The sequence below is a fragment of the Gambusia affinis genome, linkage group LG10 (genome assembly GCF_019740435.1).
Source record: "Gambusia affinis linkage group LG10, SWU_Gaff_1.0, whole genome shotgun sequence".
Taxonomy (NCBI): Eukaryota; Metazoa; Chordata; class Actinopteri; order Cyprinodontiformes; family Poeciliidae; genus Gambusia; species Gambusia affinis.
The window spans coordinates 4,727,450-4,746,115 of NC_057877.1; the positions used below are offsets into that span (position 1 = coordinate 4,727,450).

Below are 18,666 nucleotides of genomic sequence, written 5' to 3' on the forward strand. Positions count from 1 at the left end.
AGTTTGTATCCAAATGTTATCCTTTGTCTTTGATCTGCTTCACCGTTCAGCGTTTAACCTTTTCTATACTTGTGGCTCCTGAGTCATCAATGAGACTCGCTGGTGTTTCGGTTTCTAAACCATCTTAGAATTAAATCACAGATTCAAACTCTTATTTAAAGAATCTGTTAAATATTTTGTCCACATTAAAACCTTTACTCATATTTCCTGACTGCTGGTTATTTAAACTTTCTGCATTGCTTCTGAACCAGGCAAACATTTTTGTCCCTTTTTTTTCTACATTGCAGTTGTTTCCTTGTCTTGTTTAAGAGTGAAACATACTGATATAAATCTTAAATAAGTAAATATTAAGGATAGTTTTTTTCAACACCAATACAGATATCTGAGGTTTAGCAAAGAAAAACACACATAAATGTACTGAATTACAAATTTATTTGATAACTTTGCACCAGCACAGCACATTTAAATAAACCAAGTGCTTCACTAGCTTGGTCAAACAGAAACAACACAACTTTAAATTGTTCAGTGTTTGCATCTCAGAGTTTATCAGCCAATGTAAAACAATAAGGAAACTAAAACTTGATCAAACATGTGAAAATAAGCTGCAACAAACCTTTCAAATGATTCAGAAAGTGCAATAAGGAATCCTAAATATGATGCAAAATAAATATCTAGCATGACGTCGCTCAGAGCCCAAAGCATAGAATTAGACTGAATAGATCTGTCCTTATGGATTGGGTGTATTATCACTGGTACTCAATCTAGAATATTATTTCTATATCTGGATCGATGCAGATATTAACATCAGATCTGTCCAGAAAGCTGCAGGTCGGTTCATCTTCGTTCCCTCCTCTTTCCATTCGGACTGTTAAACTAGTTCATACCAATGTACTAATGTCTTTTTTTTGTAATGTTTGTCTTTTAGTGATTTTTGTGTAGTTATGCAAATAATCATATTAATGCTCACACCTCATGTGTATTCTAATTTAATTGTATATTGTGCTATGAAGACTTCATATTACATCCTGTTTCCATTCATTGTGGTTCTGATCCCAACAAAAACATCTGAACCAGCTCATTATGACTAAACTAAAATAACAGGTGACCTCCTGCTGGCAGATACTAAGTACTGACATCATTGAACCAATCGTCTTAAAACACACTATTGGTAGTTTATGAAGCCTTACTTTAACTCACAAGCTGAGACTGTGAGCATGAATGTTCTAGACTAAAGAGTTTAAAAATAAAAACCTAGAGAAAGATTGAATTACTATTGTTGACATAGTGGCCTCAGTTGACCCTAAAGTTGAGCAAAGTTCACCTGTGTTGACAAAAGTCGTAAACAAGCGGAATCGTTGCTCCAGGTGCGGCGATGCCTGATGCAGCTAGATGTCACAGTGTGACAGTGAAGCCACACAACCAGCTGCTCCTGCTCCGGTTGTGTGTGTGACAGGTCTGAGGGACAGCTGTTGCATCAGCGCTCCACCTGTTTGCTTTTTTACGCGCCTCTCCGTTCAGACAGCCTGACTGGCTGGTGCACCGATGCTCCCTAGCGGACGCCTGTATAGATCGTAGCTCGGGGCGACGTATCGGGACGGGACAGCGGCGTTGAGAGAAATCCTCTGCGGTTGCATCACTGACCTTCTGAGACGCATGTGGATGATTACATAAGGAGTCCTGAATCATCAGCCATGATTTTCAAACCTCAGCTCCTTCTTCACCGATTTCAACCTATTCTGCCTCCAGTATAAACCCCAGGGAGTGCTCTCCTTACTCACCCGCCACGCCAACTGTGGGATTGCAGCAGTCACCTAATTCCCACACCGCCTCACTCATCCCTCTCATTTTCACAGCCCCAAAAACAAAAGTGTTTGTCTGAAGTAGAACCATGATGTGGTTCGCAAGAGGCACGCCCCAGAAGCCTGCTTTACTACACATCCCATCCCTGACTTCACGTGGGGAAACAGCCAGAGTCTCAAAACATGATGGTGTAAGACCGGTTGGGTCGGTCTCCAACAAACACCTTGACCTAGTACTTACTGATTTGCATATGAATATCATTTAAAAGTTCTTGTTTTTGTTTTTGTTTTGATTTTTTTACACAAAAACCATCAGTACTCTTAAAGCATCTCTTGCTTCAAGTTTGGTTGAGTCTTTGGGATTGTACCAAATACAAAGTAACTTAAAATGTACTCAAAAATTCAAAAACGACAGCTGCAAAAACTTTGTTGCATAACTGTGCACATCCTTAAACAGAATACCTTCTTGAAGCATTTCTTCATCTTGCAACAAAGTTGTTTGTATTTGCATTCTTTTAGCTAAAGTCACAGTTTGCATTTATGCAAATGTTTGCAACAATCTCCTTATCAGTCAGGAGTTGGTTCCAAAGCCTTGTTGCAGAATGTAGTTCAGTAAGTCGTGCTTCCGCACAAAAACACTGAGCATCACCAAAAGAACTCCACAGCCACAGTGAAGCACGGTGGTGGCACCAGCATGCTCTGGGCTTTGTGTTTTTTATTTAACCTCCATTTAAACAAGTAAACTGATTGAGAACTAATTCACCGCAGAAGACAGAAAAAAGTCAACAGAGAAAAATAAAATGAACGAATAACAAAAATGCAACCATATTCATGTGGGGGGTTTTTGTAAATTGTTCTAGTCATTGTTCTTGCTCTCCTCTGAATGGAACCGGAGTGAATGAAGTTACGAATGGTTCCACACTCCTGTCTGGTTTTTGCTCACAACCCTTCAGGTGTCTGCTGGAACGCTGACGATAAATATGGGTTTTTATAAGCAGAAGAACATGCATCCAAATGACCAGCTCAGGGCTTCATAGGAAGTAACCAAAGCTTTTAACCAGAGTGCAGAGAAAATTATCATCACCTGCAGTGAAATTCATGCTCAGTTTTTGCAAGTAGAGTGGACAAGTATTGTAAATTTTAAGAAAAGTGAATGCTTCAAACAAATAACGTTTCATCAAACATTTAGTTTAGGGGTGTGCACACTTATTCAACCAGGATTTTGCTTTTTTTTTTTTCCTCTATTTTTTTCTTTTTAGAAGTTTAATTCATTTTTTATTTGAAAAAATATTTTTAGACGTCATTAAATTCGATATTAGTTTAACACTACGGAGGTTCGGACATGTCATGTTTTTTGTTTTTTTTTTTCTATCGCAAACCTGCCAGCTTTCAACCCGAGTCTTAATCCTAAAGGGACTGGTAACATTCATCAGCCATGACAGCTCTGCTTCACGTAATTAGATTTTATTTTCTTGGGCTGATTTTTTTTTTATTATGTTTTTTTTCCTCCTTGGCCTCACAGGGAGTCCTTTTTTTTTTTCAGTCTCGTCCTAAAAGACGAGCGATTACAGCGTTGCTTCTCGTCTTAAAGGAGCCTCCCTCACCTGATCTCAGGAGCTCTGCCTCAAAGCTCTTCTTAATCTCAGCCCGATAGCTCAACGGCTGGACTGACGGACGGATGGCAGAGAGCCACCGAAGATGTCACCGGCGCTGCACAGATCCACTAATGCCCCTTTTTTTTTGTTCTTTCTTTTCTTTTTTTTTTTTTTGAAGACCTGTGGGATCTTCCACGGGACTTAATGGACTGTGTACTGTACTTTTTGATGACTGTTCTTACGGAGACACACCTAATCCCTAACCCACACCTTAACCTCTTCCTGTCTAGGATGAGTGTGACACACACACACACACACGCATACATACACAACACGTCAACCCTTCCCAGAATGTCGCCCACACTGTTCCTCCCCGCTTAGAGCCTCTGACCTAATGGGTCAGATTAAAAGCAGAAAGGTCAAACAAATAAGCAGTTTTATCTCCTTTTTTGTGAATTAATGGAGTGTAGCAAATGAGGCGACCATTGTCAGGGCGAAAGATTGGTGGTGTTTGCCGTGTGTATTATCCGCCGCCGTCAGAATGCGGCCATGGTCCAGGCTATCGGTGGACCGCCGCGGAGCTCAGGGGGGGATTACAGTAATGGATTGACGGCCTGTAGGTAATACTTGTGTAAATATCGTGTGCCTCTTTCCTGAACCCTGTGCTCTAGCAGAGGGCTCTGTCTTTTTGAGGAGAGTTAAGCTTGATGGCTGCATCTCACATTGCGCCGCAGGAGGAGGACAGGCTGTGAATGCTCAAAGAGAAGAGTGTTCCAGCGAAAGGCAGCAAGACGCAGCTTGCCCCTGGAACATCTGCGGGCCCGTCCCACGCCTCACGGAATTGGGCCGAGACTTGTTTGTGTCAACGAGCTTGTCGCGACTCGCCCATCGCACGGAGAGAGATGAGCCCTGAGAGCCACAGATGGGAAACAAGGTGGAGGGGGAATTTTTTTTTTTTTTTTTTCCAAGGCAGAGTTGGAAAAGTTTTATGACAGCTTTGGGATCTCTCCATGATCGTCATGGAAAAGCACATTCTTCTACAGCTACAATTACCAGAGTCAAATTTTTTTTCTTCTTCTTCGGGGCCAGTGCTGCTCGACTTTGTTCAGCTATTTTTTACTTCCTTTAAATTGAATTTAATTGATTTTTTTAAAACTTTACACATCAAAAACACTAAATGTTAGCTGGACAACTCGAAGAAAAAGAAAAATGGCAATGATATAAAAAGTCAAGGAATCAGGCAGGGAAACAATTGTTACACAAAATCTAACCAAGTCTTTTTGATGTAGTTTCTAGTTCAAGTATCTTTGTGCACTTGCAATTAGACAAAACCAACTTCAGTTTCAGAATACTTTGATGAAAAAGTGGCAGATTATTTAACTCAATTTGGGAGAAATATCTTGTAATAAGTGAAATAATCTTTTTCATCAAAACTAAGAATCATTGACATAAAACAAGCTCCTACATTTTACAGAAAAGTTACTAGTGAATAAGTCTTGTCTCATTTCAAGTGAACTAAGACACTTGGACTAGAAACTACCCCAAAATACTTGGTGATATAAATCAATTCAAGAGTGCAGGATGGAGAGAATTGAGCAGGACAGTGATGCGTATTGGATCCTCAGACTACGAGCGGCCACAGGGCAGCGTACGGGTTAGCCTCAGGACGAGTGTCATCACATGATCGGTTGGTCAAGATAAGTTCTGCTGATGACCGGCAGACGTTTCTCTCTTTTGGGGGATGGAAACGGTCGTCTAAAATGTCCAATTTCTTTATATAAAAAGGCAGTTTCTTCGCTTCTGCTCCTCGAAAAGCAGGAAAAGGAGGAAAGAGGAGAAGGGAGAGGGGGGGAAAAAAATCAGCTCTTTTGGATTGTTGTTGATTTAAACAGGTTTGGAAGACGCTCCAGGCATGACATGACATGTCAGGAATGAAGAAGACAAGACCAGAGGCGCCAAACAGTGCTTGTTTAAGGCCTGATGTTTGTCAGGACTTGACTCCTGCATGCGCCCGCAGCGCCTGTCAGGGAGAGAAGAACGCTACAGCTGTGGGCCTGCCTCAACCTGCGCTGCAGAGGAAGTCTCTCTTTTTCTCCTCTTCTCTCCCTCTTTCCTTGTCAGGGGGAACCTCGGCAGGATTTAGAAAGTAACGGCACACACACACACACACTCATATCTCTGCAAACTCTCCGTTTGCAGTTTTTTGCCGGTACTAGTTGTGCATGTTGTGCAGTTGCTGCATGCGTTTCTTTTGGTCGCTCCACGTGTTGGATGTCCGGCGGGCCAATCACGTGCGATTCCCACCAACAGTTTTTCTTTCTTTCTTTCAAATGATTGTGATTAAGCGGCTCTCTGCATTGTTCGGCCGTGTTGTTCCTCGCCTGTGTAATTCACATTGTGACCAATGAAAGGCCCATAATTACACGTTAACACCTGAGCACCGCGCCCTGTGTGAGCCACTGGCTCTCATCAGTCAACTCGTCGTCCTCCTCCACCCTGAACGCTCTCAGCAGCAGCCACTTTGCTCGCTCTCTGCACAGCAAACACACAGCAGCAGCACATAGTTGTGCTCTTAAAAGTTTGTAGCTGGAGGGCTGGGATGATTTCCTGCTCTGTGTGTGTGTGTGTGTGTGTGTGAGTGTGTGTGTGCTTTGCATATGATGGAGTGTAAACGTTGAGGTTTAAGATCATCTAAACAAACTGCTTTAAACATCTCTGATTGGATCATTGTGCATCACGTCGTGTTGTTTTTGCTACATAAATCCTCCCTATGATCACACCATTAAATGATCTTTTTTTTTCTGTAGTTTTTTTTTTTTTTTTTTTTTTTTTGCCTCCTAATCCTTGGCTCTCCTTTTCTGTTTCTCCTCGCCTGCGTTTGGCCTCTCCACCTCATTTAACTGATTGACAGAGGCGTACGGGGAGTATCGGGTTAGAGGCGAGGGGACAAGCACCACTATTTATCTTAACTTCTTCTTTTCTTTTGTTTTTTTTTCTACTTCTCCTTAAGAAGCGGTGGTTTTAGAAAGCCGCTTTGATTTGAAGGAAGAATCAGTTCAGCTGTCGTGTTGACGTACATGTCACAGAGCCTGCGCTTTGGATTTTAAGTCGCCATTCCTCCACTGCAAAAACACAAAATCTTAACGAGTAATTTTGGTGTAGCTTAGAGTTCAAATGTCACTTAAGACAAAACTAACTTACAAGTGACTTTTTTTTTTACAAGCTGTAGGAGCTGTTTTTAAGTTACTGATCTCTAAATGTTGATTAAAAAAATTTCACTTATGGGAAAAATCTTCTATATCTTGGAAAAACGTTACTTGTCAGTTAGTTTTGTCTGATTGCACTAGAAACTAGTGCAAATGAGATTGGCACTAGTAAAAAATACTCAAGGTTTTGTTTTTGCAGTGCTTTCTTTAACATTTTATTTTAAGTAGCATCATATGAATCTCACAACTTCGTTTCAGCTTTCACTTTTGCTGTTTGATAAATAGCTGAGTAGCAGATAAACGTGCAGTAAAGATTAAATGTGGTTATCAACTTAACTTTTAAGAAATATCTGAAAAGTGTGGTGCGCATTTATGAACTCATCCCCGCCTACATTTAAAAGTACAGTACTTGCATAAAGTCCAGTGAACTGTTTGCTTTCGTAATTCGCCCAATTTATAAATGTTAATTTAATCTACCAGTGGGTGATTTAATCTCAGTATAAATCCAACTGTTGGAGAACATTAGAGAACAAGCAGCGACATGAAGACCAGAGAGAAAGTTGTGGTGAAATTTAAAGCAAAGTACTCGGCTTTAAACCCCCCTTTACTCTGACGCACCGTAATTAAACTCCAGTGAAACCAGGTGGAAATTCAGTCCGTCAATAAATGTAGAAAATCTACAGAAATATTGCAATATTTTAACTTTGGAGCCTGTAGGCAACTCTGGAGGAGCTGCAGAGATTCACGGCTCCTGAAAAGTTGAGAAGGAAAACCTGTTAAAGACTGTAGTAGAAAACATGCACTGCAAAAACACAAAACTTTACCAAGTTTTTTTGGTTTGGTTTCTAGTGCAAACATCTTTCTACTCTTGAAATAAGACAAAACTAACTCATAAGTGACTTTTCAGCAAGAAATGGGAGCTTATTTTAAGTCAGTAATTTCTTAATATTGCTAAAAAAAAAAAAATACTTCACCTATAACATGGGAAAATCTTTTGTTAAAGTGAAATAATCATTATTTTTTAAAATCAATATTAATAGATTATTGACTTAAAAGAAGCCCTTGCTGTCTTGCTGAAAATACATTTGTAAGTTAAGTGTGCTGAGAGATTTAAAGTAGAAACCAGACCAAAGATACGTTTTTGTGTTTCTGCATCATGAATTGATTTAGATCAAAGAGTTTAGATTAAACCCAAGATAATGTGTGTCAAAGGTACTGACAGGGATACAAAAGAAAGTTTTAAAACTCTATCCTTTTTCCTTTTCGCCTCCCAATTATGCGCCGCTTTTGTCTCGGAAAACAAAGTGACGTTTGCAGTCGCAGTGTGACAAAATCACACAGAAGCCTTTGTGAGGCACCGATTTCTGTAAATCTGAACCTGCTGGTTGAGTTCAGGTCAATAAGAAAACAGGTTTGTCTGATCAAGTCGGGTGTGTTTGTGCCAAGCTGGGGAAAATTAACATCAACACATCCTGGTACTGGGATGAGTTCCCTGATTCACTGGAATTACACTTAATAGAGGAATTTCATGTTGTGTTTGCGTTACCAAACAGCCGCTGGTGCTTTTTCTTTTTTTCTTTCATCTTTCTCTCTCTGACAAGGAAATATTCACCTCCACCCCCAGCCTGTGTCTTCTGCACACAGAGGGATTTAAAGCCCTGCTTACACAGCAGTGATTTGAATGGTTTGTTTACACAGTTGGGTTGTGCCTATTAGTAACAATTCAGTCTTTTCTGATGGCTTACTGCTTATCAATCCCAGCAGTGCCAGGGATCAAGGCACATCCATTATTTATGACTCTGAGGCTCGCCAAGTTGAACGCGGGCCAGCTTGTGTTTGAGCAACCATCGCATTTCGGTCACGGGCGGATCGCGCGAGGAGTTCTCCACTCCTCCACTCCTCTACTCCTGCACTCAGACCTGAAAGCGATTCATTTTCAGCCAAGCGCACGAGTCAGATCTGCACCCGGCCTAATATGTAGCTGGAGCATGGCAGCCACTTCACAAGCGCTGCTCTGTGTGATGAGTAGCCGTCAGATGCTTCAGCAGAACTCTGATCAAAGCCAGGGCCCCCGTCTAATTACTCCTGGAGGGGTCCATTTTATGGCGGAAGTCCCACAGGCTCTCTGTACGACACTTTTAAGGTTGCCAATACACACTTGTTGCCACCAGACCTCCTCTCTCTCTCTCTCTCTCTCTCTCTCTCTCTCTCTCTCTCTATCTGTGTTTATTTATGTAGGTCATAATCACAGTGTTGCGTTTCGCACTTTTTGCTTCAGGGAAAAACCAGAAGTATTCAGTCGGGGCAACAGGTGTTCCAAGATGAATCTGTTGGAGATAATAAATGCAAACTGTAAAATCCAAGAACAGAAACAAGTTTTTCTTCCACACTGCAAAAAACAAAGTCTTACCAAGTATTTCATTTTTTGTGCAAATATCTTAACACCTGAAATGAGACAAAACTAACTTACTTTATTTGCAAGTTAGTTTTGTCTAACTTACAAATAAAGTAAGTTAGTTTTGTCTAACTTACAAATAAAGTAAGTTAGTTTTGTCTAACTTACAAATAAAGTAAGTTAGTTTTGTCTTATTTTGAGTGTATCAAGATATTTGCACTAGAAACTAGACAGAAAATTCTTGATAAGAGTTTGTGTTTTTGCAGTGCAGATTATGTTTCCTGTTTGTTTAAATGTTCTAATGCACAGGTGTCAAACACAAGGCTCGCAGGCCAAACTTAATATTTTAATGGGTAGTTTCTCAACAGATTCTACCACAGCTGGCCCAAGAGTTTTCATTTCCACCTCTGTTTTTATGTTTCAGTACTCGACAGACCTAAAGAAGCTCTACTGCCAGATTGCCAAGACTTGTCCCATTCAGATCAAAGTGCTGACCCCGCCTCCGCAGGGGGCCGTCATCCGGGCCATGCCCGTCTATAAAAAAGCCGAACACGTGACCGAGGTGGTGAAGCGCTGCCCGAACCACGAGCTGAGCCGCGAGTTCAACGACGGTCAGTCCCAGACCTCACACTCTGCGATTGTTGTTTGTGCGAAGCGTTTTAATGACCCCCGACGACACCGCTTCCAGGTCAGATCGCGCCGCCGAGCCACCTGATCCGCGTGGAGGGAAACAGCCACGCCCAGTACCTGGAGGACACCATCACCGGGAGACAGAGCGTACTAGTTCCATACGAGCCTCCGCAGGTGAGGAAACCTTCGAGCTTTTCCACGGTTTGCCACTTTATAAATATAAACTATGTGAAAGATAAAAGATGCGTGTTTTTAAAGATGTTTACGAATAAAAAAATCTGAGAAGTTAATTTTTTTTTTTTACTGTTGGCCTTTGGAGAGTGGCAAGCAGAAAGCCGTCACTTCTCTAAAGGTTGACGGCTTTGGGGGGGGCAGCAGAAATGCAGGAGAAGTTAGTCTGATTGGGAAAAGTGCAACTTTTTTTGAATTTAGAAACCTAGCAACACAAAGATGGTGGTGGAAGCAGAAAGAAAGTGCCAACAGTTTTTCAATCCCTTCAAAATGATGCACTGGTTTGTTTTGGTCTATTAGATAAAATAAATAAAATTGGAGTTGTGAAAAGGTTCGTCTTTATGGTGTTCTAATATTTTGTAAGGAAATGATAAATATTTACTTTGAATATATTGCAGCAGTTTTTATAATCCATCTGCCCAGATTTAAATAAAAGGCTACAGCTCAACATGAAATAAGAATAAATCAATGTTTTGTCATATTTATTAGAAAAGCACCGTGAAAACAGCAGCGGACCAAAGTGCTTGACGGTTTACGCCAATCGTCACGACATAAAACAGATTAAAACAATGAGTTCACGTAGAGCTACAGAAAACGAGATGAGGAAAAGTTTGACAGAAACGCATTTTTAAAAGAAATTTAAAAAGTCCAATCTCTCTCCGTCTTTGTTTCCCCTCTTCAGGTCGGGACAGAATTCACAACAATCTTGTATAATTTCATGTGCAACTCGAGCTGCGTGGGCGGAATGAATCGCCGCCCGATCCTCATAATCGTCACCCTGGAGACCAGAGAGTAAGAGCCGCCGCTCCGTTCTCTCCAGCAGCCGCTGCTGTTCGCTCACTTTGTGTCTGACAGAGTCTCCATGTCCCCGCCCTCCTCTCCCAGTGGACAGGTTCTGGGCCGCCGCTGCTTCGAGGCCCGGATCTGCGCCTGCCCGGGCCGAGACCGGAAGGCGGACGAGGACAGCATCCGCAAGCAGCACGTAACGGACAACTCAAAGAGCAGTGAGGGTACGAAGCGCCGTAAGTAGGGCCGGGGCTGGTGGCGGGCTGATGAGCTTTGGCTTTACGTGACGTGCAGATCGTGTCCAGGAGCCTCAACCACTAACACTGCGGGAATGTTAGCGTCAGCGCTAGCATTAGCATCCCCTCTGCCTGCCGCCCTGCTCGATCCTTCCTCCTGTTCTGCCTCAGTGTAAGTGTCCATCTGGCTACGGCTTTCCATTCACTCTGCTTTGGTTTTCCTGCTCTTTTCCAGCTTATCGCCACATTTCCCAAAGCATCCAGATGTCCACCATCAAGAAGAGAAGATCTACAGATGAGGAAGTGTTCTGTTTACCTGTAAGCCTATAAATCATAGAGTAAAACTTTGTTCTGAGCTCCGAATTGCTTCCTAACTCTCTGATTTTGTTTTGTCCACTGCAGATCAAAGGTCGTGAAATCTATGAGATGTTGGTGAAAATCAAAGAATCTCTGGAGCTCATGCAGTTCCTGCCACAACACACAATAGAGTCGTACAGACAGCAGCAGCAGAACCTCCTACAGAAACAGTGAGTGCCTGCTCTGATTGTTCTGAAATGAAACCAAAGGGTTTCCAGCAACAGTAGAAATGCACCCGTCAGCTTTGTGGCCAGGCTCAGACTTTTACCATCCAGCTCAGCCAATCCTGGTCTCTGTTTAGCAACCAGAGTGAAAAGAATTGAAAATAAAGTCATCTCTGTTAGGAACAGAGGTGACGTCACACTGGGTGAGAGAGCATTGGCTGTAAAGTGGGCTTTTATTCTTATTTTAAAACAAAGAGGTGGTATTTTGAGTATAAGTTCTTATGTTAGTGCTTAGCTTTATTAGCTTTGCTGATTGTAAACATCAGTTTCAACTTCTAATGTGGGAACTTAAAGCTGCAGTACGTAATTTATTACAACACATTTTTGAACATATTTGTTAAAACTGTCTCCATGTTGCCACATAATAACATGAGAAAAGTCATATTTTACATATTATTAAAAAAAACAAAAACTTTTTTTTGTATTTTTCTACAAAAGTGACGTACTGCAGCTTTAAGTAAACTTAAGTCATGTCAGATTTTTCTGACCGTCTGGTCACCAGCTGGTTCCTGGTGCATTTCTAGCTGCATGTTTTCCTGCATGAGTCCAGCTAAACGCCACTAACCGAGCAGATTTGATAGATAAAGGTCACGGGTTTGATCGCGCTGCCGGTGAAGCACCGCAGCTATCTAGAAATTTACCCAGAATCCCTGAAAGTTGCCACCCTTAGAGGGCGAGCCTGGCGTTAAGCCGGGACAGTTTTTTCTTCCCTCCAGTCTCGTTCTCTCTTGGGTCGGGAGCCAGGAACCCGAACGTTGACGAGAGGCAGCGTTTAAGATCTCAGGTTGGCGGTAACAGTCTGTGGCTGCTCTGCCAGCTTCAGCAGAGTCAAAGTGTTTCAGACGCCTTCGACCCATGGCGACCAGGAGACGGTTACCGCCTCACTGTGAGGTCATCAGGGCCGGATTTAGGAGGATGGGGGCCCCTGGGCTGGAGTCAGGATGGGGGCCCCTGGGCTGGAGTCAATATATATATATATATATATATATATATATATATATATATATATATATATATATATATATATATATATATATTTGTATGTGTTTGTTTTGTTTTAGAGGATGAACAGAAAATGACCGAACAGTAAGTTTTGACAACTTACAACTTTAATAAGCCAGTTGTCACAAACTACAAACAACTCTGAACTCTTTTCTAGAAAGACTAAACCACATGTTGGGGTTGAAACTAGAATATGATGCTTGCATCACAAAATAAAATCACTGAATAGTTATTGTTGCCTGGACTTCAACACATAAAACAGATTGAGTGCAAGAAATGCAATGCTCAAATATACTTTTACAAAGCAAAGCGAGTAAAACAATATTTATACAAATATCCCCAGCATTTACAAGTCCATATAAGTACAAGTGGAATATATCAAAACTCAAACTTTTTCTTTGGTTTTAAAGTTCTTGGTAAATAGTGGAGGAAATAAATGTCAAAAAAGTGCTTCTCTGCCAGTCAGACAGAACATGGATATAAACAATATCTTCTGGAAAAAAGAGATCAGGCATACTGTAGTTTTCAGAAAATATCCTGACCCAGGTAAGTCCAAAGTGCTGCCCTCTGAAGGATTTTTTTAAAGTTTAGGCATTTGCGTTCAGTTGGGTGCTTCCAGTCACTGAAACCAGTTTCAAAGTTTGACTGAGAATTAGCATTTCTGAAAATGCGGCATGCAAAACAAAATGCAGCTCCGGTGGATGGAGAGTAGAGCAGCCACGGTCTTTCGACGTACTCACCATTTAACATCTTGCGTTTAAAGTGAGATTTGGAGAAGTGACGCTTTTGATGCTTGTACACCCGTTCTGATGCTTGAAAGCCAACATTCATATTTTGACAGCTCTCCGGTCCTCGCTCTGCCCAGTAAGCTCGCACGGACTCGTCAATTTCCCCCCAATGCGCCGGATCGGTACTGTACGGATCCACAGTCGTCTTTCCATCTGCGGAAGAAGATCCCGCTTCCACCAACTCTGACTCCACAGACGCCAGTCCAGCCACCGTCACGGTTAAAGGTTCTGGCGGGATCTTAGTGCCGGTGTTAGCATAGCTAAGGGTTTGAGGAGCGGGGATAATGATGTTTCTGCTCCATCTCCGCTAACAGGTTTAAAAAAGCCTGTCAATTTAGGCATTTTGTTTGTCGCCTCTTTGGCGCGATGCTCTTTTTCTTTTCTCTTCCTTCTTTTCGGCGCTCCGCTGTCATATTTCCTGTTGTCCGCCATTGTAAAATAATATTCCCTTGACGCTCCTCCTCCCCAATGCGTAAGATGCGTCAAAAGTGGACCAATAACAAGCAAGCATTCAAGATGGACGTTTGCCAGAACAAATTGGAAAATTTTTCATCGGTGCTGTCAAAATCATGGTAGTCATTGATTAAATTCTGACACTATCCATTCACAAAAATATAAAACATCCCTCGGGGCCCCCGAAATGCCGGGGCCCCGGGCTGCAGCCCCGGTAAGCCCCTGCTAAAATCCGGCCCAGGAGGTCATGCTGTGTTTCTGCTGCCTGGCAGTGGAACACGCAGCAATTTCTGAACCGTTCAGAACCGTGTTCCTCTCAGCTCCGCTTGTCTTGTGTGTTTGTGGTTTTCCTCACTCCTTTCCATTATAAATAAATGACTTCAGTTCTGTCTGCATGCACATTGAAATGCCCTGTTCTGTGTGCGTACACTGCCATCTTCTGGCCAGCAGCTGCACTGCAGTAAGTAATTTGCTGAAGTCAAAGGTTTGGTGAATATTTTCCTGCTGCTTTCTTCACCTCTAGCCCACTCCAGGGTCTCTCTCTCTCTCTCTCTCCTCCTGTGCTGAGCCCTTATTTCTGCTCTCTCTCTTGTCTCTGGTTCCTCCCTGCAGCCTGATAAAAAGCCGTCTGGGCAGCCAGCTCCTGGAGTCTGCAGGAGAGCAGAGGCGGCGCTGCAGCTCCTCCTGAAACTCTGCTCCACATTCCTCCTCCTCCTCCTCCTCCTCTTCATCTTCATCTTCCTCCGGCCTACACGGACCTCCTCTCTGTCTACTTTAGTATTATTTTTTCTCCTGTCCCTCCTCCGTCCGGTGGTGGGGCTCGTTTTGCTGGACAGACTCATTTGACTGACTTTGCATGCTGTTTGTGAAGCGCTGCCATCTTTCAGCCTCTAGGCTGAGGTTTGTACAGGAACAAAGCCTGATTGCTTCTTCTTATTCTTCTTCTTCTTTTTTTAATTCTTTTTGAGGCTCTTCTAGTAAACGTTTTGAGCCTTTGCGTTGATCTGAGAGCTGGACTCAAACTTTTTCCTGGTTTTTTGAGGGTATGAGTAAAACCTACCTGCTAGTGCAGGTCATGTTTTCTAAAGCCACTGCAGGACAGTTTGTGCGTTTGAACTTTTCCTCAAAGTCGGCTTCGAATAGATCAAGCTTGAGATGTGCACCATGTGACCTCTCTGTTTGAAACAGATCAGCTTCTCCTGCTGGCTTCTGCACGCTCTTCTGTCATAATATAATAAAACGGAATAAAAACCTTTTCCTGCTGGAATCTGATTCTTTTTCTGTCATTAAAAAAAAGAGACAAAAAAAACACAATAATCACGAGGTAATATGCCATGACTGGAAGATTCGTATTCAGACTCTGAGGGTGTCGCTAACGGCGCGTCGCCTCTTCTCTCTCCTGCTCCAGAAATCCAATGCAGTCCCCGACTGCCTACGGGTCCAGCTCCCCGACTCACGGAAAAGTGAACAAGCTGCCGTCGGTGAGCCAGCTCATCAACCCGCAGCAGCGCAACACGCTCACCCCTTCCAGCATGACGGGAGGCCTCACCGACAGTAAGTCTGCTGTCCACAAAGACACCCGCTCCCAAACACACACAGACCCGCCACGCCCCACAACGCCCGCTAGCGTGCTAAAAGTAGACATGCACCCATCAGAGGCTTTCTGGCCAATTTCCCATCATTTTTTTGTAACACTCTAAGCTGCAGAGACGGATCGCTCTTTTGAAACTTTGAATCAGTGCCTCCAGGAAGTTGCGACGTTGAGATTGCAGCTGTTAATGCGGATTCACCCGACATTTGCAAATTTTGCATAGACTCGCAAGTCTCACCAACTTCTTCGCTATTCTGACCCGATTTCCTTCTCTTCTGACCAACTCGGCTGAATTCTGAGCATAAAATCAGAATCCAGCCCCATTCAAATCGAACTTCCTGTTTCACCAAACATGGAAAGAAGAACATGGAAGATGAAAACATGATGACTCTAAAGATTTGCATCTTTTCTTTTTTTCTTTGCTAAAACCATTTTGAGAGCTTCTCCTATGTCAACGATTCATATTGAATGATGAAATATGGAATTCATTTTTCACTTTGACCTCTGGACATGATTTTATTTGTCTTTCGTTCCAACAAGGTCCCTGAAAGAGTTGTTTTTTGGACTTTAAATATTAATTGTTAAATTCCTGTCCTTTCTCAAAACTACAACCTTTTGAAAAGGTTTTAGGCCACAATAATCACAAAACAACATGGCAACATCCTGGAGGGACTGATCAATGACCTGCTTCCTAAAAAGACTACAAACCTGAAAGAAACTACAAGAAACCTGGTCCTCCATGTTGTTGGGCTACAAACAAAACCCAACTGGTTAATGAACTTAATATTTGAGAGCATTTGGTTATTGTAACCACGCAGGAGTCTTTAAAACAAAGAGGTGACGTCACACTGTGTGAGTCTGTTACAAAACAAAGCTAAACTGTGATTAGCATCTTCTTTAAGGCGTTAGAGCGATTAGCATTGTTAGCATTACTGTCTGTATTATGATAGAGGAAGTAGATCCTTATTAACTCTGACAGAGACGAAAAGGAAAATAGCAAATAAATAAATAAATAGTTTTAGTTTGGAACAGAAGTGAACCAATGGCTAAGATGAATAGTTGGGCCGACTGGTGATAAATTTACAATTAACCCATGATGGACATAATAAAGCTAGCTGGGATATATTAGCATATATATCACACAGAGTCACATCTATATTTATTCTATTATATATATATATATATATATAAGTCACAGGGAAGACCATGTACATTAATAGTCCTGAAGTCCTGTGATGTATTTAAAGAACTTTTTTTTATGAATATAAGACACCTTAATTTCAGATGCATGAATTCAACACTTTTAAAGTCCTGCTCTGTAATATTGCCATAGAAACAAGCTTCTTATATCAAAATGTCTTTAGAGACAGCTTTCTCAGGAACTTCTTCCACACTAAAGAGTGTTGGAAGTAGTGACGATGGTGTTATATATATATATATATATATATATATATAAATATATATGGTGTGTTCACTGATTGGCTAAAAGCCATTGGTGAAGTAGCGCCCCACCCCTCCTCCCCCCAGACACCCCCTCCCCCCTCCGTTTCCGTTGACCTTTCCACCCAGAGCAGTGAGATGAAGGCTCACGTTAGCTCCCTTTGTTTCTGCAGTGACCCCCATTATGGGCTCCCACATCCCCATGAGTGCTGACATGAGCTCACTGAGCCCCACACACGCCCTGCAGCAACAGCTGCCCCTGGTGCCCTCCTCCCACTGTACCCCCCCTCCTCCATACCCCATGGACAGCAGCATCTCCAGGTACCTAAGCAACGCTTGTCGCCACACATCCACGCCTCTTCTTTGGTTTTTGCTTGCCTTTTACCATTGCAGGAACGCTGTACCTGTTAAATTGAGTAATCATGTATTTTTTTTAGCTGACAGCATCACTTTAGAAAAAATAAAAAATAAAACGCTTTGACGTCACACTGCGAGTTAAAAAGTTAACCTGGAAGCTGCAGCTGAATGTTTTCACTGGTGGTGTGATGAGAGCGAACCAACAGTCTCCTGCTTGTCCCCCTGCAGCTTCCTCCTACGGCTGGGCTGTGCAGGCTGCTTGGATTACTTCACAGCACAAGGCCTAACCAACATGTACCAGATTGAGAATTATAACGTGGAGGTGAGCCCTTGCCTATCCAACACGAGTCATATGATGGGTTAGAGAGAAGAGAGGGGCTCGGCCTGCGCATACTAACCCCTGCCCCCCTCCCCCCTGTGTAATGACCATTAGGACCTGTCCAGGCTGAAGATCCCCACCGAGTTCCAGCACATCATCTGGAAGGGCATCATGGAGCACCGACAGGCCATGGACTTTTCCCCTCCGCCGCACATAGTGCGCACCACCAGCGGCGCCTCCACCGTCAGCGTGGGCTCCTCCGAGGCGCGGGGCGAACGCGTCATAGACGCCGTACGTTTCACCCTGCGCCAGACTATCTCCTTCCCGCCTCGCGACGAGTGGTCCGACTTCTCCTTCGACCTGGATTCCCGCCGCAACAAGCAGCAGCGCATCAAGGAGGAGGGGGAGTAGGAGCTGCTGCGCGCTCTCTCTCTCTCTCAATTCCCAGAGCCTCATTTCGTCTCATTTCACACCAAAAAGATGGAACATTTCATTCAAAAAAAGAAAAAAAAAGCCTTATTGTTCATTCAAAGGCTACACATATAACCAATTGCAGAAATGCACTTATGTTCATTTTGTATTTTGTTTTTTATTACTGGTGATAAGCACAGCTGTATTATGGAATTTCTTGAGAGCACTTAAGAAATGTTGAGTATTTCAGTGTTGCTCTTCTGGGTTTTTGCTTCTGGGTCTGTAAATTAGTCTGGATCACTGGTTGTTTTGTTTTATTTTATTTTTATTTGTGGAAGCGGAACGGATTGTAAACATTTCATTTCTTCTATAAGAAGTATTAAATGACAGGAGCAACAGCTTGTTTTCTACTGTAGCTATAGTTTTTATGACACCTTACTCAGTCAGCTTTTGAAGTACGTTTTTTTGAGATGGTCATTCATTTGATGTAGCCATATATAGGCCTAATGCTCTTGACCAAGTGTTGTTCTTGTTTATAACATGACTGATGTATTTTAGTTGTTTAAGCCAAACACAAGTATTTGTTTTACCACAGCCATGTTCTGGTATTCTTTCATTAAATAAGGTGCCATCAATCAAAATGTTTGTATATAATTCTGTATATAAAGTCTGTTGTAACCCTGCGCAGCCGTTCAGGTCAAAGTAGTGAAACCACAAATTAAATGCTTTGATTTTTGTATGTTTTGTAAATATTTGCAAACTTATCAAGGATATTTTGTTATAAATTCAAAATAAAGTTCATAATATCTTGACATTGTAGACACCCTGAGTTTAAACTTTCAAAAC

The 18,666-nt window shown here is 42.4% G+C and overlaps 1 protein-coding gene across 8 annotated transcripts in view; it reads left to right on the plus strand.

Moving 5' to 3' along the window:
• The window catches only part of tp63 (tumor protein p63), a 39,643-nt gene extending 21,011 nt beyond the window's left edge, over nt 1–18,632 (plus strand). For 3 of the 8 annotated variants that reach the window (XM_044128823.1, XM_044128825.1, XM_044128827.1), the window contains 10 exons: nt 9,420–9,606; nt 9,684–9,799; nt 10,539–10,648; nt 10,742–10,878; nt 11,114–11,196; nt 11,281–11,405; nt 15,111–15,256; nt 16,907–17,054; nt 17,319–17,412; nt 17,524–18,632. In XM_044128823.1, the coding sequence (XP_043984758.1) occupies nt 9,420–9,606; nt 9,684–9,799; nt 10,539–10,648; nt 10,742–10,878; nt 11,114–11,196; nt 11,281–11,405; nt 15,111–15,256; nt 16,907–17,054; nt 17,319–17,412; nt 17,524–17,820 (1,443 nt within the window). In that variant the 3' untranslated portion in view covers nt 17,821–18,632. Of the gene's footprint in view, nt 1–9,419; nt 9,607–9,683; nt 9,800–10,538; nt 10,649–10,741; nt 10,879–11,113; nt 11,197–11,280; nt 11,406–14,314; nt 14,549–15,110; nt 15,257–16,906; nt 17,055–17,318; nt 17,413–17,523 lie in introns of those variants that run through there. The other 5 variants (XM_044128824.1, XM_044128826.1, XM_044128828.1 and 2 more) reach the window with 3 other exon arrangements.
• Nucleotides 18,633–18,666: the final 34 nt, after the last annotated feature.